General features: G+C 59.3%; 1 protein-coding gene across 4 annotated transcripts; it reads left to right on the forward strand.

Moving 5' to 3' along the window:
• The first annotated feature begins 9,144 nt into the window (after positions 1–9,144).
• On the forward strand, positions 9,145–24,362 carry FIBCD1 (fibrinogen C domain containing 1). 4 transcript variants are annotated; one of them, XM_061476606.1, is made up of 7 exons: positions 9,145–9,267; positions 14,847–15,323; positions 16,154–16,313; positions 17,068–17,204; positions 21,680–21,776; positions 22,047–22,226; positions 22,468–24,362. In XM_061476606.1, the coding sequence occupies exons 2-7, from the start codon at positions 14,850–14,852 to the stop codon at positions 22,725–22,727; spliced, it is 1,308 nt and encodes a 435-aa protein (XP_061332590.1). In that variant the 5' UTR covers positions 9,145–9,267; positions 14,847–14,849; the 3' UTR covers positions 22,728–24,362. The 4 variants fall into 4 exon arrangements, with proteins under 4 accessions (XP_061332590.1, XP_061332587.1, XP_061332589.1 ...); XM_061476603.1 differs by lacking the exon at positions 9,145–9,267 and adding an exon at positions 10,076–10,214; XM_061476605.1 differs by lacking the exon at positions 9,145–9,267 and adding an exon at positions 10,418–10,780.
• Positions 24,363–24,743: the final 381 nt, after the last annotated feature.

A 24,743-nucleotide genomic window follows, 5' to 3' on the forward strand; every position in this document is an offset into this window, starting at 1 on the left:
CCTCTGTGCCTGGAGACACTTCACCCACCGCCCCAGGCCTTTGGTCCAAATGCAGTAGAGGCATGGAGATCAAGGCTGTGGTGACAGCCCAACCTGCCATCACAGCACGGGAACCTTCTGCCCCAGCACGGACCTGGCACCCCGCAAGGGTTAAGAGCTGTGGAGGCGGCGAGGAGAAAATGTTCTTCTGATTTGCTTAATGAACGTTAATTAAGAAGACAGAAGATAGCAGATTCCTTCAGGGTAGAGATGAAAGGCCCGTTAATTAAATCTGGAGAGAGAGTGCGGGGCCGACTGATGCTCCTCCTGATCAGACCTGACAAGGCAGGCAGGGGGCAGGAGCGAGGTGTGCAGAGCCACAGCTCCTGTTCCCCGCAGCCCAGCTCAAAGCCGGCAGCACAGCCAGCTTTAGACAGGGTGCTTTGGTGTGGGACTGAGGCTGAGGGTGGCCCCATCCCATGCGGTGAGAGCTGGATGGGTACCCCTGACCCCGGCTGCATCCCAGGCCTGTACTGCCAGATGGGCACACGCTTGCTCTACAGCAGAACCTTCTCCAGAAGGGATGAGCTGCCCTTGCTGCAGCGCTGGGTAGGACAAGGCCAGCTCCATGCTGAGGAGGAGGTTTGGTCATGCACCTTTCCCCCAGGTCTCACCAACAGAGCTCATGAGCTGAGCATGGGTTAAACGGCAATGGGTCAGAAAGGCACCAGGTATCACTTTGTGCTGGTGCATCTCCATGCCTGCTGCACCCTACCAGGATGGACCCTCCTCCGCACTCCCCATCCCTGGGTTTCAGCACACATGCTGCATCACCCTCCTGGAGCACGCAGCTCCTGCCACCAGCAACTTGCCAAAAGGGGCTTTTCTGCCCATAACTGAGCCCCTGGGAGGCTGTTGCACACTAAAACAGGATTCTGCAAGCAGCATCTGCCTCTGCACCCGTGCTCCCAAACAGCTTTTACACAGGGCTTATTTTTAAGAGAGAGCAGCTGAGCATCCCAATTAGCCCCCAAAACAACAGCAGCCCATCTATCCTGCCTGCCTGGCCCCTCTGGGGTAGCAGCCCCAACTGCTCCATCTCTCCCACTCCATCCCTCGCCCTGGGACTGGAGCGGGGATTAGAGCCAGGTTCAGCTGAATGATGCCACAATCATTCCAATCGGCACAGCCACAGTGCTTTACTGCTTCCCCAACACACAGAGGTATGAGAGGAGCAGGGATCTCTAGCACCGAGGGCTTTGCAGCAGGGCGATGAAGTGGCAGGGAATGGCTTTAAGCTGACAGAGGGGAGATTTAGATTAGATACAAGGCAGAAGCTCTTCCCTGGGAGGGTGCTGAGGCGCTGGCACAGGGTGCCCAGAGAAGCTGTGGCTGCCCCATCCCTGGCAGTGTTCAAGGCCAGGTTGGACACAGGGGCTTGGAGCAAGCTGCTCTAGTGGAAGGTGTCCCTGCCCGTGGCAGGGGTTGGAACCGAGCGAGCTTTAAGGTCCCTTCCAACACAAACCATTCTATGATGCTATGAAGAGCAGCAGCCCCATGGGCAAAGGAGACCAGCCCAGGAGAGCACATCTGGAAGCCCCCCTCAGTTCTGCTCCCATAGGATGAAGATCCCCTGGAGTGGGAAACGGCACATGCAGTCTAAATAACATCCGCAGCATCTCTTCCACGCGCCGGCTTGTTTTGTAAACCTGAACTTTGCAAAATGTCATGAAACAGAGAAATGGAAGGCCTGGGATGAGTAAATCTCTGTTAGAAAATCCCCAGGACGCCAGCAGTCGTGTTCTCACTCCGTGATGGCACATTACAGCCCAACCCTGGCTCACAGAGCGGGGTCAGGCATGGCACTGATTACAGAGAGTATTTAATTAACACTGCTGTAAATACAACGCTACTGATGCCAGCTAGGCCACGATGGGCAGGATGCTGCTGAGCTGAGGGAGGATTTGCCAAGGCAGGCAGGCTCCCAGCCTTTGAGGGCTTCAGGGGGACAAGAGGAGGACGAGGCAGGGACATTGTCCTTCAAGAGGACAACCCCTTGAACATGAAGACTTCCCCAGCAGCACCCAGATAAATGGGGTAGTCCCATAGCTGGGAAACGAGCTCTGTGGGGGCAAGATGCTCCCAAAGCAATTGCCAAGACAGGCGTCACCATCCTCTCCCCTGATGCAGATGTCTGGAAGCCACCTTTTCAGAGCTAATTATCCCAAGTTTCCTCACACCTGGCAGACAGTGAAAACAGGGACATCCCAGCTTCAGCCATGCATGACCACGAGCTCACCATCTCACTGGGGAAGGACACCAGGTCTGACCTGGACTAAGAGCGGGATGACAACTGAGCTGTCATTGTCCCCAGGACGCACGCTTCACCCATCTCACTGGGGCTCAGGAGGTCAAGGACCAGTATGGGAGGAAGAGATGGGTCAGGGCAGGACCAGTGGGTTTCAGGCACAGCCAAAAAGGCCCTTTCCCTGCTAAGCTCATCAATAGCTTAATGATACCTGCTAAAAAGCTTCACAGTCCCTAATCACTCATCATATTATGGCTGCTCACAAGTGAGGCCAACCAGTATAAACCTCCTCAAAGCCTTTCTAATTATTGAGCAGGAGCTTAGGCTCTACCCAGCCCAAAAGCAGAATCTCAGCTAAAGCCAGCAAACCTTGCTGCCAGCCCATGGCCTGCCTTGATAAACCCCTTTAATGGGCTTGTTATCATCACCTGAGGCCATCTAATGAGATGCATCTGTCTGTCTGTCTGTCCTCCCCTGAAGTCTTTCTGCCCGCCCACCCACCCATCCATCCATCCATCCATCCATCCATCCATCCATCCATCCATCCATCCATCCATCCATCCATCCATCCATCCATCCATTCATCCCACCATGGCAGGAGTGATGGGAGCCAGTCTTCTGGCATGGCAGCCCTGTGCTGGGTCCATGGACACGTCCCCTGGCACCCCATTCACCAGGAGGGCAGGTGACAGCTGAGCAGCAGCAGATGCCACCAGATGGTCACCACAACGAGCAACCCAACTAAACCCATAACAGGGAGGGTTATCCAGGGGGCTGGAGCCCTCTCATTTCCTAAGTGACTCCCTGTACCAGTCCCATGGGGAGACGGGAGCGAGCTCAGGATGATGGCACTGAGCTCCTGCACACAAAGCCCCTCCTGCTTTGCCACACGGGGGACCTGCATTTGCACAGCCACAACTGCTGGTGGTCACAGTCACTCCTTAAGCTCTTCCCTGAGATGGGCTGAGCACTCACGACTCATCACAGTGATGGGCTCTCAGGGAGCTTTGGGAAAGCAGGCTCGGAAAGGGCTTAAGAGCTTTCCAAAGCTCCCTGAGAGCTCATCGCTGTGATGAGTTGTGAGTGCTCAGCCCCTCTGCTGCGGGCTCTGCAGTGACAAACATCTCCCTCCCATCAATAAGAGATGGTACAATACACTCTGTGACAAATAAGAAGTTGTTGTGATACCTTTGACTTTAAAGCAGGAGAAATAACCCCACTCTAATGTGATCTACCGTGTCTTTATATTCCCAAGCGTGTCGCCCCGGATCGGAGCTGGGGCTCTGATTTAATATCCTCATGGAAACCAGTGCCCTCATCCAATTACCACGGGGATTTCGGAGCAGTCAGCAGCTGAGCCGCCGGTAGCCCCCAGCATAGGAGTGAGCCCCATGGGGGGACCAGACCCACACTGATCTGACCAGGGCACCCCAAAAGCGCTGCAGGGTCCTGGGTTCATTCATCCCCCAACAGGAGCTGTACCGAGGACTGGGTTACACTGGTGGGAAGTGGGGGAGCAGCAAAGCATCGCTGCAGGCAGCGGAGGAGGGTTCTGTGCATCACGTCCCCAGAGATTTCCACTTAGAGCAGGACTGAAATCCTCTGTTTCGTCCTCGAATGCCTGCTGCTCCGAATCCCCCTGCAGGCACGGAGCCTGGATGCTCGCTGGTAATCCTGCATCATTTATTTTCATTGGCTGACAGAAGAAAAGTGCCGTCAGAAAACTGATGTTAGCTCTGCTGGCTGGCGTCGAAAATGTTGCTTTAATTGTATTTTATTTGGCAATAAGGAAATAGAAGCAGCGACAAAACCCTCCAGATATTCTGCCCTTCTCCCCCCACCCCCCACCCCCCCCATTCCGAATTTCAATTTGGTAATTTTATGACTATGTTTCAGATAAAGCCCAACAAAGCACATGAAAGTAAGAGAAGTGATTTATCCTTTTCAGAGGCACAGGATCTTTGGGCATATTTCTCAGCCTGTAAATATTCAGACTGTTCAAAAAACAGAAAAAGACTGGGTTGGGGTTTTTTTTCAACCAAAACCCCACTGGTTTTTTTCCAACCCTTTTTTTTCCCCCGTCTTTTTGATCTCTAAAGGCAAAACCAGGGATGTGTTGGACATCCGAACTGAAGTAACACCCACACTGAGCAGCTTCACACCCTCCAGCCTGAGCCTGGATATGACACCGTGTCCTGCTGGGATTTTACACTTCCAAGGACATTTCCATTGGCAGGGAGGCTGGGAGAGGGACTCCAGCACAATTCATGCCCTTCCCAAAGAATCAGTATGATCGATTTGCTATTGAAATAGGAGGAAGAGGCTGGCTCATGCTTTGCTCCCCCTAACACCGATGCCGGATGGGAGCTGTGTGGGCTGGCTTTGATTTGGGGTTTCCCTGACCTTTTCGCAGCATCTCCGCAAGTCAGGAGGATAAAACCTTCCAAACTACTGTGACATTTAGAAACCAACCCTCTGCCATCAGTACATAAACCTGAGGATTTCTCTGTGCCACCCATAATAAAACCCTCCGAGTATTGACTTAGCCAGCCCAGCCGAGCATCCCGAGCATCCTTTAGGTACCACCGCAGGTTTCTTTGCTGCATAACCTCTTCTCACACCCAACGTGGCAGCGATGCCTTCAAAGCTTTGGGGTGCTGCTCACGGCGCAGAGGGCTCCAGGGAAAGGGTTAATGGGTGGGCAGAGGCAGCGCTGGGGAGTTGCTAGGAGACTTGGGGCTTTAGGATGCGGGATGTGATGCTCAGCCAATGGAGGAGTCCTCTGAGGAGTAAATCTGCTAATTCGGGCTTCATTGATTGCCGGGAATTAGGGGTGGATGTGGGTACAGCTGAGGGAGGGTCAGCAATCCTCCTCCCACCCGGGGCTGGTGCTTTCCCATCCTGCTCCTGTGCTTTCAATTAAACCACTGAATTAATGTCTTGCAATAAACTCGGCCGCTATTGCAGTTTGCGTTGGGATTCATCATCACTTCTGCAAATTGCTATATTAAACAGAGAGCTCTTGGTAGCTGGGGACGGAAAGCCAGGGATCCGGCTGGGATTGGGGTGCCCACCCCTCCTTTGGGGTTAGTGTTTACCAGTTAAAAGCCCTTTAGGGGTGCTGCTGATGGTGATGGCACAGGGAAGGCACCACCACCTCCTGCTCACCTGCATATGCTCCTCCAGATGGCCCGGGCTGCTGCTCTTCATGCGGGAAAAGGTTTGACATGAGAAGCTTGCCAGTGGTTTTGGAAGGGTTTTGGCTGGATTTCCATCCCTCTTCCCTTGCTTCCCAGAGCTCCAGCCCATTTGCCATCAGTAAGTGGATGGAGCAGCAATGGCGGTGGAGTGGGGCAGGGGGGAGCAGAGGGGCTGCAGATGCAGGTACAGCAATGCACCCCAAATTGAGCTGCTTTCAGGCTGGGTTCTTGGCTGCTGGGAAGCTGAATTGCTCCTCTCTATAGAGCCCCACAGCCAGACCCTCTCACCAGCTCCTGTGTCTACTTGTGCCACCATCCCCTGCCCCATTGGAAGGACAGGAGGGCTCCCTTTGGTGCCTGGCACTCTGAACATCCATCCCAGCAGGATCCAACCTGCTTCTGCGCTAAGACAGGACCTTTCCCCACCAAGCAGCTGCTTGCATTGCCTCCCCCTCACCAAGGGGAGGGATAGGATGGAATAGGGGGGACGCAGACTTCCTGCTGCACCCCAAGCCTCGTAGAGGAGCAAGATCCACCCCAGGGCAGGATCTGGCCCCTCCAGGGACTCCAGGATGCCAGCTTTTCACAGAACCAGTGGATTACAGCGCATCAGCTCCAATCGATACCGTGCCGTGGCAGGAAGCAAAAGGAAACAAGGAACAAAAAGAGAATTCTCATTTGTGGAGGATTTGGGGCTTTTGTAGTGTTTGGTGGGAGAAAAAGAAAAGAGCCTGAGAAAAGACTGCGGGGGGAACACAGCAGGGTCCTCCCAACCAGGGCACCACCAGGGAGATGGGCATGGGATGGGAGCAGGGTGGGCATAGGGTGCTCCACTTCCACCAGCACAGGGGGGTTGAGTCCTTCCTACCTGGAGGAGGGCATCCACAGGGGGTTTAGCACAGAGGATAAAGAAGGGATGCTCAGCCCTCGGTCTGGTCCTGCTGAGATCCTCACAAAGAGCAACCAGGCTTGGAGATGCTCTGGACAAAAGTGAGGGGTTAAAGACAGGTTTTTGCCGACCCAAAGCTCTTACACAGGGATGAGCAGAAGAGATGCCCCGGGAGCTGCTGCCACAGACCCACTTTTGTCTGCAGCCCAAGCCCTCTGTGCAGGTAGTTTGTCTCATTGTCTGAGCTATTGATTCCCCCTGTGGCAAGCAAAGGCCCTGGCACAGCGAGTGGTGTCACTGATGGTCAGAGCGCTCTGCCCTTGCAAGAAATAGGCTGCTCCCTGGACCCCAAAATGGCCTTTTCCTATGGGACACGGTGGGATGGGGGATCCTGCACAGGGGACAGGAGTGGGGTCACCATGGGCTGCCCCACTCCCATACAGGGAACCTCAGAACAAGGAGAGCACCCAGGGGGGACCTGGCCTGGTTCTGTCACCCCATGTCAGTGGCTTGGGGGAGAACAATCTGGGTACCACAGCACGGCTCTCCCCACGGCTGCTTGGGATGAGGCTCACGTGCCTGCTCTGCATTGCGAGCTCTCATCGGCGCAGGGCGAAGAGCTCCGAAGGAGCTGCCCTTTCATTATTAATATGGTGATGATGTTTGATGCTGCGTGTGCACAGCGACGGCTCTGCCTCGGGTGGCACCGGCCACGGGAAGGGGTCGGTCCCTTCGTCAGCCTTTCCCCCATCCCAGCACCGCTCCGTGTCTCAGGTGGACATGGGTCCTCTCGGCTGCCCTGGGGATGCAGACCGTGAGCGCAACAGGGAGAGTGAAGTGCCACTGAGCTCTGTCTCATGGTGTCTCACTCTTCATGCCCCCACAGGAGCATGAAGCCAACCTGACCCCAGCCCCTGCCCGCCGCCACCACCGCTGTGATTCCCGCAGTCTTGGACCACGGAATAAAAGACAGTGTCTGGATCTGGGTTTAAAAGACTCATTTCAGTGCACGGGTTCAATCTCTTGTTGCTTCAGTTGTTTTCTGCCCTCAGGCCAAGCCAGGACCCCCGGGCATTGTGAGCAGAGCCAGTGCGGGGAAGGGAAATGCTGCTGGGAGCCGCAGCAGCCTCCCGGCATCCTCACATCAAACCTCTCTTCCGTTTTTGCCCTCCGGCCACAGCCCGAGACATGAATCATCCCTCGTCTGTCATTGATCCAGGCTGGGCTGCTAGCAGAAGCCCACTCCCCAACCAAACAAGCTGCTGTCAGCCCCGGGGAGTTGGCTGTGCCCAATGGACCCTGGCCCCAGTGTGTGCCCAAGTCCTTACACCCTGAGCATCCCATCCCTGCTGGCACAGCCGGTGGGGATCCAGGGCTGTGGGGCCACTGGAGGTGCAGGGTGGGAGCCAGGGACCCTTCCCAGGTCCCAGTGCTGCATCTACAGCCAGACCCCATCACGGGTAGCAGGAGGTGACATGGCTTGGTGTGAGTCAGTGATGAGCCAGGCCAGCAAACCTGCTGGGGTGGCTTACCCTGAGCATCACTCGCATTTGTAGAATCATACAATGGTTTGGGTTGAAGGGACCTTAATGCTCACCCAGTTCCAGCCCCCTGCCACAGGCAGGAACACCTTCCACTAGAGCAGGTTGCTCCAAGCCCTGACCAACCTGGCCTTGACCACTGCCAGGGATGGGGCAGCCATAGAAACACAGCCCTTCACCGCTCTATTGCCGCAGCTCAGAGCACCACACACGAGCCTAAAGTCCAGGAGCATCACTGACACCCACTGAGCAAGACCCTGCACCCCTATGTCAGGGCGCAGCAGGGTCACCCCACGCACGACAGGGGCTACAAGGGTCCAGCCCTGCTTGCACAACCCCATCCTCCCCTCCCGCAGCAGCCCCGCGGGTCGGCGGTGGGTGATGTCAAGGTATGTTGGCTTGCAAATTAAACGTCAGCGGCTGCACGGTCCCGGCTCCATCTGCAGAAAATGAGTTGCTGGACTTGGAGAGGGTCCAGTTGTGCAGCTCGGCGTGCCTAACACCCAGGGCTGACAAGGCACTGAATCACTCCTGCCCGCGCTGCCAGGCCGCGCGGAGCCAAGATACATTTCTTTTTAATGATAAGTTTTTATTGTTTGGAGTTCAGCTAAAACAGCCTCCTGGGTGCCCGCGGCCTCCTGCTTCCAGAGCAGCCAAGTGGTGCGGGGATGGAGCCTGGCTGGCGCTGGCGTGCTGAGCACCCCACCAGTGCAATGAGCTGGACGGTCTCAGCTGTAAAGGGAAGTCCTTGAAAAGCATCCGCAGGGAAGGAGCTGGGCTGCCAGCCATGAGCATTGCCCGGTAAATCCTCACAACATCCCTGCAGCCAAAGGCAGGATTTGGACCTGGCTGGGAGACAACACGCCCCAGAGAGCCTGAGGGCACTGATTGCCAGCCCAGCACTCAGGCAGCTCTGTCCGAAATGGGGTATGTGTCCTGGGAGATGCTGCTTGGACCCCTGGCCCCCAGCACACACAACCTGCCACCCCTGTGGTACCTGCCATGGCAGGGAGGCAGCCCCCACCCCAGTGAAGCCACATGGGAACTGATGGAGGGGTTTCAGTTGGGGTTGAGCTCCAGAGAATGAGAGCCGGGGGGGTTCAGGGCATCCCCCAGCCCCATTGTGCCGTCTGCCCAGGGGCCAGCCCCACACTGCAGGAGGGGGAGTGTGCAGGGGTCTCTAGGAGGATTTCCTTGGGCTTCAAGAGAGAACCCAGCCTCCCCCCAGCCGGATTAGCCCGGTGCTGAGCCCGCACTGCTCTCAGGATGCTCCTCTGAGCCACTCAGTAGCGCTCCTGCCCGCAGGTCAGACAAGCGGCAAATAAAAGATTTAAGGGAGGTGCTGCAAAGGTACGGTAAAGAAAACCACATCCCGGAGAGATAGTGGTAAATCAGGATGTTGGGGGGGGGGAATGGTGTGTGGGAGCTGGCTGCACGCAGGGCCAGCACTGCTGCTTGGGGCTGGGAACGCTGGGCTTTCGGCGAGGGATGCTCCAGTGGGCATCGGTGTGACCCTGTGTGCCGGGGGGCCCTGCCGCTGCCTCCCCCCAGCCAGCACCAGCTTTCCACCATACACTGGGTTTTGTTAAGAGCCCCCTGCTACCCTTGGGCACACTGGTTTTGGGGGGGGGCGATGCCAATGCCCTCCCCCTCTCTGCCCATCCCTGCCTTAGCGGTGGATCTGAGCCCTGTCACCATGGGGTGCTGAGATGGGGACCGGAGCCTTGGAAAATGGGTGAGCGGGTCCCCGGGACACACACCCCCCCCCCCCCGGCCCCGAGCACCCCGTAACACCCAGGACCCGCTGGCCCCAACCGCTCCTTACCTGCTGCCGCCGCTCCAGCTGTGCGCCACATCTGGGCAGCTGCGGAGCCCCGGGGCAGGGCGAGGGGCTCGGATCCGGAATGACTCCGGAGCCACCGGGGTTGGGGGAGAAAGCGGGGGAGCCCCCGGGGCATCGCCGGGCGGTGTCCCCTGAGCGGGGCAGGGGGAGCCCCGGGGGGGGGGGAGCGGGGCGGGCGGGGAGGGAAGATCCACCCCCGTGTTCGTGCCCGTGTCCTCCCTCCCTCCTCTTCCTCCCTCCTCCTCTTCCTCCTCCTCCTCCGCCGCCGCCGCCGCCCGTCCTCCCGCCGCGGCCAGCCGGGCCGGGGGCTGCGCTGCCGGGGACGAGGGTCTGAAGGGGTCCGGGGGGGCTCTGAGCACTTGTGCTGGAAGTTGGCAACGCGATGGGGAACGAGCGCTGGAAAACCATGGGAGGAGCCTCGCAACTTGAGGATGGGCAGCAGGAGAAATCGCAGGTAACCGGGCGGGGGGCGGCGGGGGACAGCGGGGGGCAGCCCGGGGGTCCCACCGCATTTTATCCCCCCTCCCTTTATCTCGGTTCTCCCCATGGAGCCTCTCTCCCGGTGCAGCCCGGTGCTGTACCGGCCGTGCGGAGCCCCCGCGCTGCCTCCCGTCACCCCCATCCCCAATTACCGAGTTCTTTACCCGCACCCAGTGTCCCCCCACCCTCCAGCCTCTCTGCCGGGCAGCGGGTGACGCTTTGGGGCAGCCACACACGCCTGCGATGCCTTAAACTGCTTAAATAACCCTGCAAAAGGGATTTGGCATCTCAGCTCCCTGCTGCAGCCAGAGGCATCCCTCTCGCTTCGGGGTCTCCCAGCTGCTTGCGGCCTTGCCTTAACCTCCAGGACCGACCCCCGCCGGGTGCTGGTGTTGCGGTGGGGTGCGGTGAAGCGGTGGCAGAGCCTGCGGTGCCGCACACGTGCCGGAGCCTGTTCTCACAACCGGCCGCACGTGTCCAGCCCAGCGCGCAGGTAGCGGCCATCTGCCCGGCCTCCAGGCGCCGAGGGGCTGCGAGCAGGTAGGGGAGCGGAGGCACAAAGCGGCGTGGTGGGAAGGGAAGGAGTGTGGAGCGTGGGCAATAGTGCCTGGGAAGAGCTGGGGGACAGCGATGGAGCCTGTGGGTCAAGGGAAGGAGCTGAAGAGGGCAGCGCCCGCCGCTGCTCTGCACCCCGATGCTGGGTGAGCAGCCATGAGACACACTGACTCCCAGGTCTGCCACTTCCCCGTCCTCCTTCCACGGGCGGCGATGCAGGAAAGGGACTGCTGCCTGACTTCTCCCTTCTGCACGCCCTCCTCTGAGCCCTCTCCTCCCCGCTCAGTTCATCCATGGCAAAGGGCTCCCTTGCCTCGCTGGAGAGGGGCTGCCAGCGCTGGGAGGCAGCAGAAGCTCCAGACCCCAGCGAGGAACCTCACTCTCCTCTCCCCTTCCTGGCACGCATCCCCTCCATGCAGGGCTCCAAGCAGTGGCATCTGGCTGGAGCCTCTATCCAACCAGCTCTGTGTCCCCCCATGGCTCCAAGGATGAGCTGGATAGGATGGATCGGACCCCAACACCCATATGGGGCTGGACAACACAGTCCAGAGCAGTGGTTCAGGCAGGGGCTTGCAAAGGAGGGACAGAGTATGCTGCACAGCCCGTCTCCCAGCTCCTGTAAGCTCCAGTGGAAACCCATCCCATCCCACCTGCATGCTCACCCACGGAGCCAGCTTGGTGTGATCACCAGCCCTCTCCTCTTCTTCCTCTCCCCGAGCTGCAAGGCACGGCATGCTGTAGGAGCAGTGGCAGGCAGGCTTTGGATGACGGAGGAGAGCAGGTAACGGGAGTGGGATGCAGTTGGTCTGCCTCTGTGCCTGCAGGGACACAGGGAAGTGCAGCATTAGGCTCCGGGAGGATGTGGGTACAGGGGCTACAGCCCCATGGTGAGCAGGAAGGGGGCTGCAGCCCTGCACAAAGCTGAGCAGTAGCAGAGCTGGGCAGGCAGGAGGATGGAGAGGGACGGGCAGGGGAGCAGTGAGTGGCTGGGTTGTGCAATGAGCTGTTGGAGCAGCTCTAGAGTGAGCAATGGGTTGGGGGGTCCAGGGGCTGGCCCTTGCTGTCCTGGGGCTGCTTTGGAGCTGGGGGCACCCCGGCAGTAACGTGGGGGTACCTGGACTAAAGTTTGCTGCAGCAGCTGAGCCCTGGCAATGCAAACCTCAGCGTTCACCCACCCCAGAAGCAAGGCAGGGGTCCTGGTTTGTACCATGGCTCGGTGAGCAGAGCACCCAGGGGTGCCTGTGATCACTGCTACCATAGCACAGCTCAGAGCTTGCCTGGCGAGCCGGCAAAGAGCAGCGGCTTTGGCAGGAGCTAAGGGCACCTCCTCCTCGAGGAGCATCTCCCACGGCAGAGCTCAGCCTCTCCTGCCACCTCCCTCCATCCATGCTCCCCAAGGACCAGCCCATCTCCAGCTCTGCTCTCGCTGTCTCGGGGACAATTTGGCTCCTTTCCTTCCCTCCCCACAGGCTGCATGCGCTGGAGCTGCTGTCTCCCTTCACCCAGCACGGGCACTCGTGGGGGATACTTGGGGGGCATGATGGGCATTGGGGACCCACAGCCCCAGGGTGCAGGGCAGGCACAGTGTGACTGGGGCACCAAGGACCTTGTCCCATGGGTGGCCAAGCATTGAGCTAAAGCTAAACCAGTGCAGGTCGTGGCTCAGCTTCACACCCGGGGTACAACAGTGCCGCGGTTCCTGCCTGAGGCTCCTTCCCAAGCTCCATCCCCAGCTCCAGAGCAGGTTTGAGAGTGAAGCTCTGCTCTTCCTGGGCACATCCCAGACTCTCAGCTTCTGCTCTCCTTAGGAAGAGGTGATGTGGAGACACCGGGACCTCCAGCCCGATGGGTGTCCCCAGGGGGACATCAATAACCAAGGGTAGGGCGATGTCCTGCAGCTGTCTGAAAGTCCTGCCAGGAAGACCCAGCAGCCTAAGGCCATGGCACGGGCAGCAAAGACCCTGGAGTCACCAGGGCTGTGTCCATGCTGGGGCAGGAGCATGGGGCAGAGGTGTCTGCAGGGCCCCATGCTGGGAGCTGAGGGGGTTGAGGGGACCCACACCCCACTTCGGAACATCGCTGGTGCCGCTGGTGGAGCGTTTCCCTCCTCTCCCCACTGCAGGTTGCCAGGTAACACAACCTGCCAGCAGGATGCTGTGGGACTCGTAAAGCTGCCGCCGCGTGGGATCTGGTGGTGGCAAGCAGAGGGGGGTCACTTGCCAAGGGGATTGGTCCCCGCTTCCTTCCCCAATTCCCAGTGCCAGTGGGAGGGCAGCGACGCTGGGGCTTGAAGGCTGGAAAACATCTGGATACAGCTGCGGGGTTTCAGTGTGTTAAAGGATTTGTGTGGCTGCAGGAAATGAGCATCAGCCGTGCGTGGCTTTGCTCCTGAAACCCTTGATGCTCAGATGGGTGCCTCGGTCATCGCAGCCCATCTGGGTGTCCCAGCAGGCAGGATTTGAGCTGGGAACATCAGTATGGTGGGGAGCAGCAGCGCGAGGGATGGGAGGATGCAGAGCTGCTGTGATAGCCAGGACAGCCACAGGGACATCTCATGCTCCAGATCCCAAACCACCCAATGCCGGCCTCTGGTCCCTCCTGTCAGTTCTATGCTTGCAGGGTGCTGAGGGGCTGGACTGAGCCCAGGACCCTGCTGTCCATGCAAGGTTGTCAGTGACAGGCACCTTTGTCTGGCACCATCCTGCTGCTCCCCGCTGCCCCTCGTGCCCCCAGGCCAGGGCTCCATATCCGCAATCACAGGGCGAACTCCTCCACGTGTTGCTCACCAAAAGCTCCCTTCATTGCCTTTGACATCTTTTAATGCACACCAAGGGGCTGAGCCTGGGGCTGCCTCACTGCAAGGTCCCTGCAGGGTAGCTTCGCATTCAACCCAGCACCATTTGCATCTCCAGCCTCACTCTATGGGCTAGAGAAAACACCCAGAGCATCCCCTGGGGCTGGTGGGACACGCATGGACCGCAGGCCCTTGGTCAGACCAGCCCCACTGCAGCTGGGGGGTCACCTTAATGCAAATGGTTGCGGGAGCGTGCATGAATTGAAGGGTGCTTGAAGGAAGGTGTCACTCCAGATAGATGTGCACAGGAGGGGACAGGGCCTGGGCAATCTTTGCAGATGCAGCAATTTTCCCCTCGTTTCTGGGGAAAGCAGGCTTTGTCTCTCCGAATCTGCAGCGTTCTGGCAGCCCTGCAATGCCTTGTGACAGCCGCAGCCGGGGTCAGGGGAGAATCACAGCCTCTGTCCTGCAGGTGCAATGAGAAGGGGAGCTGGCGGGGGGGGGACAGGGGCTGATGGGGTTAGGAGGCAGCTCGCTCCCTCTCGTTGATGGCAGCGCTTCACACTCTGCAAGGAGAAAAGGCTCTCGGTGTGCACGGAGCAGCTCCCATGGGCTGAGCCAATGGGTCCCTGCAGCAGCAGAGCTGCCCCAGGGGCTTTGGGGGGGTGTCAGAGACCTTTTCTATAGCAACTCCCCATCACCAGAGGCTCTGGAACAGGTCTGAGGGCTTTGTGAGCAGCGCTCCCCACCAGCAGGCAGTGAGGGCACAAGGGGGACTGGGATGTGTGGCCCTGCGCAGAGCAGGTCCCCACGATGCTTTGGGTGCCACGTCCCCATCATCTACCTGCAGCCTCCTCTTGGTTCAGCCCCTGCCTTCCCTCTCCTCCTTGCTACCCCTGCAGTCCCTGCTTTGGGGGATACAGGGGGTGTTTTCCCTTTTTCTCCCCACTTTTGTGCCCAGGGCAGCAGGGATCCCTGCACTGCACCTCCACTGGAGCATCATCTCCTTAGATAACACACACCACCGGCTGCTCTCGTTGCTGTTTCATACCTCCAGCTCCAGGCGGGTTTAGCTGCTTTGTTCACTGAGCACCGTGGTCTCCGTGGTCCCCTCCTCTGCCATCACCCCCATGTCCAACATCACCTCCCTCATTGCTGGACCCACCCCCCCCTCCCCAAAGCCTGTGAGGGTTTGAACCCACCTGTGTGATGAAGGGCAGCGGGATGGGTGCGATGGTGTCCGTGTCTCTGCCGCAGAGGATGAGCTGCGGGTACATCCTGTGCACGGTCCTGCTCTCGGTGGCCGTCCTCCTGGCCGTGACGGTGACGGGGGCCATCCTCTTCATGAACCACTACCACACCCCCGTCACCGAGTCACCCCCGGTCATCAGCACCAACCCCGAGGAAGCCAACGCGCTGGTCACCATCGAGAAAGCCGACAGCTCCCGCATCAACATCTTCATCGACCCCAACTGCCCCGACGCAGCGGGCACCGTGGGGCGCCTGGAGGGGCTGCAGAGCTCCTTGCTGCGTGCCATCACCGACCACGATGCCGAGGCCAAGGCCAGCAAGAGCCAGCAGAAGGCTCTGCTGGTCACCGTGGCGGATGAGGTGGCCAAGCTGCTGACACACGCCGTGCAGCTGCGTGCCGACTGCGACGGCCTCAAGAAGGGGCACAGCGCCATGGGGCAGGAGCTCAGCGCCCTGCAGGGAGAGCAGGGCAGGCTCATCCAGGTGAGCTGGGGCTGGGGGTGATGCAGGGTGCTCCTTGGGGACCCTCATGTACTGATGTCCCCAGGGACATGGCTGCTTGCATCTCTTGCCCATGGTATCCGGGGGAGATGAACTGAGGTTTAAGATGGGTGCTCGGGAATTGATCAGCTCTGAGTAGAGCTGGGCACAGCACAGGACCATCCCAAGGGTTGTTCATGCAGCAATCACACACACACACACACACACACACACACACACCCCATTTAGAATCCCTCACATTTCCCAGTCTATGGGCTGTGTTGAAACACTTACCTGGGTATGCCAGGGGCACCACTGGATGCTCGGCTCCATGCCCATCCCTCCTGGTGCTCATCTCCCTCCATCCGGAGCTGCTCAATCCCGCTGCTTCACTTCACTCCCCATCCTGCTGCTCTGACACAAGCCACCCCATGTCACTCACCCAGCCCGGGTCACCTCAGGGGATGGCAGAGAGCTGGCGGCTATCTCAGGACACGGCTATTCCTGCCTCCTCCATGATCCCATCCCTTGCCCAGAGATGCTCTTTATCCCACGGGGTGGCGTCACCAACACCCCCAAGTCTGGGTGACAAATAGGAGCTATCTGGACCCTGACCCCCAGCCAAAAAGCATTGGAGATGCCATATGGGATCTGCTGTGGCTTCTATGTCCCCACTGGGTGCCCACGAGCCCATAACCTGGCAGGGAGCATTGCTGCCATAGCCTGGCCATGGGAGCAGGCAGAGCATCCTCACTGCGGGTGGTGAAGGGGCTGTGGTGTGGAAGGGGTTTAACCACATTTAACCACAGTTCCTTGCCCCCTCCTGCCCACAGCTGCTCTCGGAGAGCCAGACCAACATGGCTCGGCTGGTGAGCTCCGTCAGCGACGTCCTCGACACGCTGCAGAAGGAGCGAGGTGGAGCCCGGCCCCGGCTCAAGGCTGACCTGCAGCGAGCACCGGCCAGGGGAGCGCGGCCCCGGGGCTGCTCCAATGGTGAGATGTGGGTCCTCATCGGTCCCTCTGGCAGGTCTCTGCCCCCGTGAGAAGGAGGGAGAACACTGCGTGAGGTGGGGGAAACCAGCCCGGAGAAGGGGTTTAATAGAGCAGAGGGGTTGGCAAGGTGAGGGGGGAGATGGAGCAGAAGGGAGATGGAAACTTGTGTCCTAGAAGGAGCGGTTCTCACCGTGCAGCCTGCGGTTGTCCACAAACCAGCCTGCCAAGCCAGCACAAAACCCACTTCACACCCTTGCAGACCTCCTTGCTCTCCATACAGATGCAGCTCTAAAAAAAGCAGAGTAAAAGGGGTAAAAGCAGAGCAAAAAGTGACTATTCACCTCCATTCGGGCAGAGAGGGCAGCGCTGTACGGGACTCACAGCCACATTCTTCATCATTTGGTTGAGATGAAGCTGAGTAAGACTGTCCTGGGGCTGTGAGCAAGTGCTCACACTGCCTGCAGCTACCTCCAGGCATCAGCTCCCTCATCCCCATCTGGGTCCCTGCCTGCCTTTGCAATCACGCAGGGACACGGGGTCAGTCCTGGCTGCCCTGAGAGGTCCCCATGGTGGCTGCATCCCCCCGAGCATCACTCGCTTTGAGCATCAGAGGAGAAAGAGCAAGGCAGCACCAAGCAGCCAACTAGAGCTGGCAGCAAGGTTGAGAGCCTGAAAGAGATGGCAAGACATCAAATTAGATCACTAATTAACCAGCCTTCCTCTTGTCCCACCCCATCCCAATGCCACCCTGCAGGCTCCCGGCCCCGAGACTGCTTTGACATCTATGTGAGCGGACAGCAAGAGGATGGGATTTACTCCATCTTCCCCACACACTATCCCTCCGGCTTCCAGGTCTACTGTGACATGACAACCGATGGGGGTGGCTGGACGGTGAGCTGCTGCCGTGCTGGGGATGCCAGCGTGCTGCCACCGCTGGCCATGGGATGCTGGGGTGGGAGATGTCACTCTTGGCACTTGAATGTGTCATTGGGATTGGGGGAGAAATGTTAATGGGGTCTGGCTGTGCATGGGGTGCCGGCTCCCGTAGGGAAGTGAGCAAATGGGCTTGGCCATGTTACCTGTGCCAGCACTGCCCAGTGCTTCCAGCCAGAGCACGGTGGCTTTGCCTTGGGTCTGGGGAGCTGGAAATGGAGGGTGGTTTAAGGCAGGGAGCTGGATGCCATGGCTGGAGTTCATCCTTGGTGGGGCCGGTGCCATGGGACATGTGGCTGTGCTTTGCCCTGTCCTTGTGGTCCTGGTGAGCTGGGACCAGGATAGACCCCAAACCTGGCACACTTTGCCTTGTCTAATGCAGGGGTGCACGGGGGGGCTCATTCACTGCGCTCATTCACTCATTCATTGCCCTGGCCTATTTGCTTTGCTGCAACGTCCCCACAATGCTCCATCCCTGGCAGTGGTCAAGACCAGGCTGGACGAAGCCTTGGGTGAGATGGTTTAGTGTGAGGTGTCCCTGCCCATGGCAGGGGGGTTGGAACTGGATGATCTTAAGGTCCTTTCCAACCCTAACTATTCTATGATTCTATAATAATAAGTAATAGTAACAGAGGCAGTGAGCAGGGTGTGCCAGGGAGCTGGCAGGGGCTCAGTGGGCAGCAGCCTCTCCCTAAGGCCAGGCTGGGTGAGCCCAGCAGCCAGCACCCCTCCATCTGGGTGCTCTAGGAAACAAATCCCCACGATCTGATTCCCATAAGAAGCTTTGAGCAGCGCCAGGACAGAGCTTACCCCGCTGCCCTCGAGGGGCTCTTGAGCCTCCGACCTCAGTGCCCAGCGCCCACCCCTGCGGGCGGCCATGCACAGCTTGTACCAGTGGGGAAACTGAGGCACGGCCGGGAACCAGCTCCTCGGGGGCTCATAGAGGGGAAAAGGGGGGACCGCCCTTGGCTCGCCAGGGTGGGAAGGGTCCTTACAAGCCCCGAGCGCAGCCTCCGGCAGCGCCAGCCGAGCTCAAGCGCTGCCCGAATCGCAGCCCAAGGTGATTAGCGAGGCACTCAGAGGCTTATTTAAAGCTGCTGCAGACGGGAGGGCTCCGGCTGGGCTGGGAAGGGGGCGAAGGGAAGGATTTGACACCAGCAGCGCCGTGGGCTCTGTCAGTGGGGCGGGCACGGCGTGGCCAAGGAGCCGAGCCAGGTGCCGAATCCCGGCGCTCCGGAGATGGGCGCATCCAGAGCAGCGCTGAGGATGCTCGCCCCAGGCTCCCGTTCCCGTTTCCTGGGGTTGCTCTGCAGCACAGGGTCCTAAACGTACCTGCGGTCCCTTGGGGTGCAGGGGGCGTCTGAGCCATGTCCCATGGGGTCGGGGGTGCAGGGTGGTCCTTGGGGCTCTCCAGGGCTCCAGGTGCAGCGCAGAGCCTGGGAAATTTCCCTCCTCCTCCTCCTCCGGAGCGCTCACTCCTGACATTTGGGCTCATTTGCATGTGGGTGGGTGGATGGAAGCGATGGCAGCAGCTGAATCAATTTTGACTCGGGAGCTTGGGAGCTGCTGAGCTCAGCTTTAGCCTGCATGGACAGCTTAGGGACCTCGGGGAGCTGCCCTGACAGCCTGCTGGGGACAAACCTGGCCGGGGTGGCTGCTCAGCACCATCCTGTCCCCATTGCTTCACCTCTAGTGTCACCCCATTCGCTTGCCGGAGGTCCTTGGTCATTCGTCTTCATTGGGAAGGCTGAGCAAGGCACAGCGCTCGCTGGACCATCGCTTCTGCTTCCCACTGTGGCCACATCCAGCCTGGGACGGTCTGGTTCAGTGGCAACAGGAGCATCTGCGTCCTGTGCTCAGCACTGACTTTAACTGCAGCTGAGCCAAGCACGGCAGCAGCACCAGGATGCAGCCATGTAATTGCTCATCCTGACCCCGACTTCCCACTTTGGCACTCACCTCCAGCATGTAATTAAAGTAATAACAGGGTGATGGAGGGCGGGGGGGGCTCAGCATCCTGGAGGCCCGAAAAAGCTGCCTTTCACATGCTGTTGTCTTTGGAAGTCTTTGCAAACATTCCATGCACCTCATGGTGCTCCTGAGCCTCCATCGCTGCCCTGCTGGAGCTGGGATCAGCATCTCGGCTCTGTAAGCAACGGTGCTGTGATGGCTCTGGCCACCTCAGCATCATTGTCCACAGTGGGAAAGCTGAAAGATGCGTAAGAAAAGGCTGTGCCAGCAGGGTGAGGGCTGTGGTAATGTTAAGTGACAGCTTCCAGCTTCATGGGCACCTGTCACACAGAGGATGCTGGTGGGGATGGCTGCTCCCATCCTGCTCATCACCCGCTGGAGGGTCCTGGAGCGGGCTGGGGGTTTGAGCAGACACCAATGCATTTACACTCAGGCTGGGCTGAGCCGAAGGCAGGGGCTGAGAGCAGCCTGGGGTGACGTGTGCTGTTCCTAAAGGATAGGATTTATGTGTCACCATGAACGGGGACAAGACACTTCTGCCGGTGGGGACAGTGCTGCCGGTCACAGTGCTCACCGGCTGTGACACAGGGTTGGCGCTTCCCAGGGTCTGGCTCCTGTGGTGCTCCGAGGTTGTCTTGTCCATCGCTGAACCCAAAGATGGAGATGGGGGCTGCAGGGAACCCCACAGGGCTGAGGCTATGGGGTCCATGCTGTGGCTGCTGGAAACCAGGAGCTTGAGCACTGAGGTGTGAGGTCGAGCATCTCCCCAGGCTGTGGCTGTGATTTGAGCCTGATGGGGTTTGGTGGGAGCTGGCATCGGGGGGCTGTGAGGAGAAGGAGCAGAGCCCTCCCTCCCCGCTAGCACCATGGCAGGCACCGGCTGGCGCTCCCACTTTCCTCTGGTTTTAACCCATTTTCTGGCTTGGCACCTTTGCAGGAGCCTGTCCCTGCCCTGTGAGCTCAGAGCGACCGGGGGAGGCAGAGAGCGGGGGAGATAAATATTTTAGCTTTGCCTTTAAAGAAGGGAAGGAAATCCTTTTTGCTTAAGAGGAGGGTGATGCATATTTGATGAGGAGGAGCAGAGCAGCGAGGCAGGGCTGCGAGCCTGCGGTCACCGGTGCTCACAGCATCCCGGTGCGGGGAGGCAGCTCCCACATCCCCGGCGGATGCAGGGGTGAAGCACAAGGGATGATGAGGATGGAGCAGGAGCCTCAGGAGGGCACAGCACCTCCAGCAACCTCCCGGCCTGCTTTCAAGCCCCTCGGGGCTGAGCTTGGTGGGCAGCGAGGCTCCAAGGGCTGCTGCGATGCCTGAGGTGATGATTCCTGAGCATGCCAAAAGCTCAGCCACGGGGACGTGCCCCGCACGCTTCCCTGGGCACTGCTCAGCAATTGGCCTATTTACAACCTCGGGTCAAAGCCGATTAGGAGGGAGATCGGTGCCGCTTCTGCTGCCTTCCCTGCATGGCAGCACTGGAGCCAAGGAAAATCAGCTTCAGGGCCCCATCCAGCACCATCCCCCTTCCCAGCAAGCCTCAAGAAAGCCCCTTTAAATAGGCTTAACCACAGCTTCTCAAGTGCTCAACGCAGGGATAAAAATTAAGGCTCTAATTCTAGAAGGTAAGTACAGCAGGATCAGAGCCGTGCCGAGGAGCGCGCCGGAGCAGGGCATCCGCAGCCCCCCAAAACACCCATTGTAAAGGGCAAACACAAGCTGAGTCTCCTTTGCATTCTGGGATGAAACCCTGCCTGTGCAAGAGGGTAGGAGCAGCCAGGAGCATCCCTGCGGCACGGCAAAGCACGGTGCTTCCCGGCCGGCACAAGGACTCGGCTGCATTGCCCGAGCCTGGGATGCTGGAACCAGGGTGAATGGGCTCAGCAGCACAGCCCAGACTTAGAACCAAGGTGCCAGCACATGGGATGGCTGTTCCCAAATCACTGCTGTGGCCATGGGTACGCAGCGCTTGGTGGCAATCGGGCAGGCTGGCTCAGCCAAGTTTAATGCAATTAATCCAGGGCTGGAGGCTTAATTAAGTTCAAATGGCTGGACACAGAACAGCATTTTCTGGATCAGTGTCAACAAATCAAGCCCGAAAGTATGGATAAAAGGGGGATGAAACGCACAGGGCATGACGTGCTGATGAGCAACGGGAGAGGAAAAAGGGAGGAGGAGAGATGTGCTCAGCCTCAGGGATGTGCCCGTGGGCACTGGCCACCTTCCTGCAGGAGCACACTGTGGCTTTCCCAAGCTCTGCTCCCATTTCCAGGCAGAGGATCCAGCGGAGGGCTTTGAACCAACTCACCCATCCCTGGGAGCTGGCACATAATGATCCAGCATCCCCTTGGGGACCTGCACACCAGCACATCCCTGAGCTGAAAGGGTTTAATTTGCACCATGGCGGGGAGCCCGGGGTGCGCAGGCTCGGAGCAGCCCCATACCTGATGCCCTGTGTGTTTCCTCAGGTGTTCCAGCGGCGGGAGGACGGCTCCGTGAACTTCTTCCGTGGCTGGGAAGCCTACAGGGATGGCTTTGGGAAGCTGACGGGGGAGCACTGGTTAGGTGTGTGGGGCTGGCAGCGCTGCTGGGAAGCCTGGGGTCCGCTCTGCAAGGGAATGGACACCAAGACCAGGCAGGGGGGGACCGGGTGGGTGCACAGGGGCAGGGAAGCGATGGGGCTGTTTCCTCCAATCACAACCCATGCCCTTGGCCATGCAGCAAGAGCAGACCAAGGGCTGGAGGGTGGGAATCGCTCCATGTCCTACCCCACACCCTGTGTATGGGCTCCATCCTCAGTGGGGTCCCCGCATTCACCCTCTGCGTCCGCTGCAGGGCTGAAGCGCATCCACATGCTGACAGTGCAGGGCAGCTACGAGCTCCGCATCGACCTGGAGGACTTTGACAACGGCACCGCCTTCGCCCACTATGGCAGCTTCGGCGTGGGGCTCTTCTCTGTTGACCCCGAGGAGGACGGGTACCCCATCTCCATCGCTGACTACTCGGGCACAGCAGGTAGGGACCCCATAACCCACGGTGGGGCGTCAGCATCCTCCTCCGGTGCTGCATCCCTGCAGCCACAGGGAGCCGGAGGCAGGAGAGGGGCTGCATCTGGGTGTTTGCAGGCTGAGTGACCCCCAAGTGCCTTGTACATCACCAAAGGGTGCCCAGGGGAGCTCCATAGGGCAAGGAGCTTGCCCAAAGGCGAGGTGAGGGGCAGGAAGGGCCCATCATGGCTCCCTTTTCCCCGGGGCAGGTGACTCCTTCCTGAAGCACAACGGGATGAAGTTCACCACCAAGGACCTGGACAACGACCACTCGGAGAACAACTGTGCGGCTTTCTACCACGGCGCCTGGTGGTACCGCAACTGCCACACCTCCAACCTCAACGGGCAGTACCTCAAGGGCCACCACAGCTCCTACGCCGACGGCATCGAGTGGTCCTCCTGGACCGGCTGGCAGTACTCCCTCAAGTTCACCGAGATGAAGATCCGGCCTGTCCGCGAGGAGAATTAGGTGGATGGCATGAGACCCCCCCACCCCCTGCCCTTCCCCACCACCCCACCGCCCCATTCCCCCGTCTCCCACCCTCCCCATGCTCCCTAAGGGCTGACTCATCTTCAAGATGCACCTGGGAGCACCACTGAGGGTGTCTTTAGCCCCCAGGCACCCGTGGACATCACTGGACCTTTCCTTCCTGCTGCCACAGCTCTCCTGCAGCCAAACTGGGTGTCCTGGACAGAGTGTGACCCACAGCTGGTGCCCATGGCAGAGAGGGCTGTGGGATGCAGTGATGTGGGAAGTGGTACCCAGCAAGGAAAAGGAGGGAGGGAGCAGGGCTGCAGCAGCCTGGGCAGATGGGACACCTCCATTCATCTCTGCTTCAGACACAGACACCCAGCAGTGGCCTCACTGAGCTGAACAGGGACTGGGGGACACTCAGTGTGTGGAGCCCTGAGCCCCACAGAGCCCAGAGGGCAAAGCTGCTGCTCCATGGTCCCAGCTCACCCCATGGTGCTACTGGGATGGGGAGGGCTCGGCTGTGCCGGCACCAGACTGTGGCAGTGACTCCTTCTCTGGTCTGTAAACCCCTCACCTCTCCCCCTGCAAGAGGATGCAGCTACAAAGGGACAAACTCCTCAGTCCCCATCGCCCCTGGCCTGGTGCTGCAAGGACCCAGCACTGAGCAGCACGGAGCTGTTTTAGCAGAGCTCGGAACAGGGAGCACAGCGAGGAGGAGGAGGAGGAGAGGAAGGCTCTCAGCACGGCTCCGCTGCATTTTGCTGCTCTTCCCTCCCCAACCAGACCCACTCGGATCCACGCTGGGCTTTCACCATCCAAAAGCTGCAACCTTTCCCAAACCCCTTGGCTCGGGACAGCACAACCCAAGCTCTGCTCGCTCCCACCCTGGGGATCCGCATTCATTTCTGCTCAGGATGAGCCATGCTCTGGCTCAGCACCTGCAGATATTCAAAGCCTTTCATTTCTTCAAATCCCTTTAAGGTTTTGCAGAAAGAAGCCCCAAGTGGGGCTTAGCATCTGCAGGGCCCTGATAACCAGGCACAGGCGAAGGATGCTTCTCACCAGCCAACCCAAGGAGGAGCTGCTACAAGGTGTGGGGCTCAGTTCTGCCCCTGGCTCCCCGCAAAGACTCAAATGGGGGATCAAGTCCAAAAACTGACCCCAAAACAACCCGGCCTGAGTGGGCTCTATGGGAGCAGAGCGGGGAGGGGGACAGCCAGGACCCTGCCACGCTTTTCTGCTTGTACTACAGCAGCGATGGGGAGCAGAACCCCTGCCCTGTCCCCAAGGGACACCATCAGACTGCCCGAGGACAGCAGGAAAGCTCCCAGCATCCCTGTTTCCAGGGCAGCTTAAGGCACAGGGAGATCAAAGGCTCATCTTCCCTGCGTGCTTCTCCTTTCCTTTAAGCCTTCCCCACCTTGGATCCTGTGCTGGACAAGCCCCTTCCTCCCACTGGGCGAGTCCCTGTCTGCCTGTCCTGGCAGGAAAACAGGGACCAGTGATGTGTTCGGGATCACCGCAGCTCCCCCTCTGCCAAAGATGCTCCTCTGAGCCTGCAGACAAGGACGAGCTCCGAGCGCAGGCACCAGCTCCACCGGCTCCATCCCTGCCCACAGGCTGGATGCTCAAACCATGGGACTCGAGGATGCTCAGTGGTGGCATTTCCCAGCCAGCACAAGAGCAGGAGCCCCCCAACAGCTTCCAAGGATCTCCCCGTGCACCTCAGGACCCCTGTGCGCAAGGCAGGGAGCAGAACACCCGTGTTTGCTTTCTGTCCATCGGTTCCTATGGATGAGCTGTAGCCGGGTTTTCTAGCGCTCACCTTCAGGACAAGGAGCACACGGAGCCGTGTGTCTGGGTGGGAAGGCTCATCCCTTCCCTGGCCCCCTCCACCAGTAGTTTTCAGTGCTGGGGAGGGGATGCGGGATGCTGTACGTGCAGCTTGTCGGTAGCACACCCTTGTGTACCTGCCCCTGTCCCCCAGGACTCCCTCATGACTCTGTTTTG

Source organism: Pezoporus flaviventris, unplaced genomic scaffold, assembly GCF_033815535.1.
Source record: "Pezoporus flaviventris isolate CSIRO_AGI_PZ_B2104156 unplaced genomic scaffold, CSIRO_AGI_Pfla_v1 ptg000097l, whole genome shotgun sequence".
NCBI lineage: Eukaryota > Metazoa > Chordata > Aves > Psittaciformes > Psittacidae > Pezoporus > Pezoporus flaviventris.